We start from the raw sequence: 813 nt of genomic DNA on the forward strand, positions 1-813 counted from the left end.
AACCCGCCCCGCCCCCACCGGAAGCACCCGTTCCTCCACCGGAAGTCCCCCTCCCTCAAGCACCGGAAGCGACCCCTCCGACCCGGAAGTCCAAAAGCAAAGGGCCCTACGTGTGCGCTCAGTGCGCCAAAGAGTTCAAGAACGGTTACAACCTGCGGCGCCATCAAGCCACGCACGGCGCCAGACCTCCCGCCCTCATGGGGGCGCTGTCGCAAGGCTCGAGCGCCGCTGCCGTCTCGTTGCTCCCGGACGGCAGCACCGCTTCGAGTCCTCCAATCCTCATGGGGGCGCTGTCGGACGGGACGACCGGAAGCGGCGCCGGAAGCGCCCGCAAACGGAAGAGCCACGCGTGCGAAGCTTGCGGCAAAGCTTTCCGTGACGTTTATCACCTGCGGAGGCACCGTTTGGCCCATTCAGACGAGAGGCCGTTCCAGTGCCCCGTGTGTCAGCAGCGATTCAAGCGGAAGGACCGCATGGGGCACCACCTGCGCGGCCACCAGGGCGCCGTGCACCGCCCCTACGCCTGCGCGCATTGCCCCAAGGCCTTCTCACGGTCAGTCTCTATGATCCCTGCTCTCCTTTTATCCCTTCTGGTCCTTCTGGCACTCCGTCTCTATGATCCCCACCCTCCTTTGATCCTTTTTGGCCCTTCTAGCATTCCGTCTCTATGATTCCTGTCCTCCTTTGCCCTTCTAGCACTCCGTCTCTATGATCCCCGCCCTCCTTTGATCCCTTTTGGCCCTTTTAGCATTCAGTCTCTATGATCCCCGCCCTCCTTTGATCCCTTCTGGCCCTTCTAGCACTCCGTCTCTA

At 62.5% G+C, this 813-nt stretch overlaps 1 protein-coding gene across 1 annotated transcript; it reads left to right on the forward strand.

Annotated features, from left to right (window-relative positions):
• Positions 1-5: 5 nt before the first annotated feature.
• On the forward strand, positions 6-553 carry MAZ (MYC associated zinc finger protein; the record flags this gene model as incomplete). The annotated part of the gene is made up of 1 exon (XM_031557698.1): positions 6-553. A coding segment is annotated over one exon (548 nt), but the record flags the coding sequence as incomplete, so codon positions are not given.
• Between the last annotated feature and the right edge of the window lie 260 nt (positions 554-813).

This window comes from Meleagris gallopavo, unplaced genomic scaffold (genome assembly GCF_000146605.3).
Source record: "Meleagris gallopavo isolate NT-WF06-2002-E0010 breed Aviagen turkey brand Nicholas breeding stock unplaced genomic scaffold, Turkey_5.1 ChrUn_random_7180001948888, whole genome shotgun sequence".
Classification (NCBI taxonomy): domain Eukaryota; kingdom Metazoa; phylum Chordata; class Aves; order Galliformes; family Phasianidae; genus Meleagris; species Meleagris gallopavo.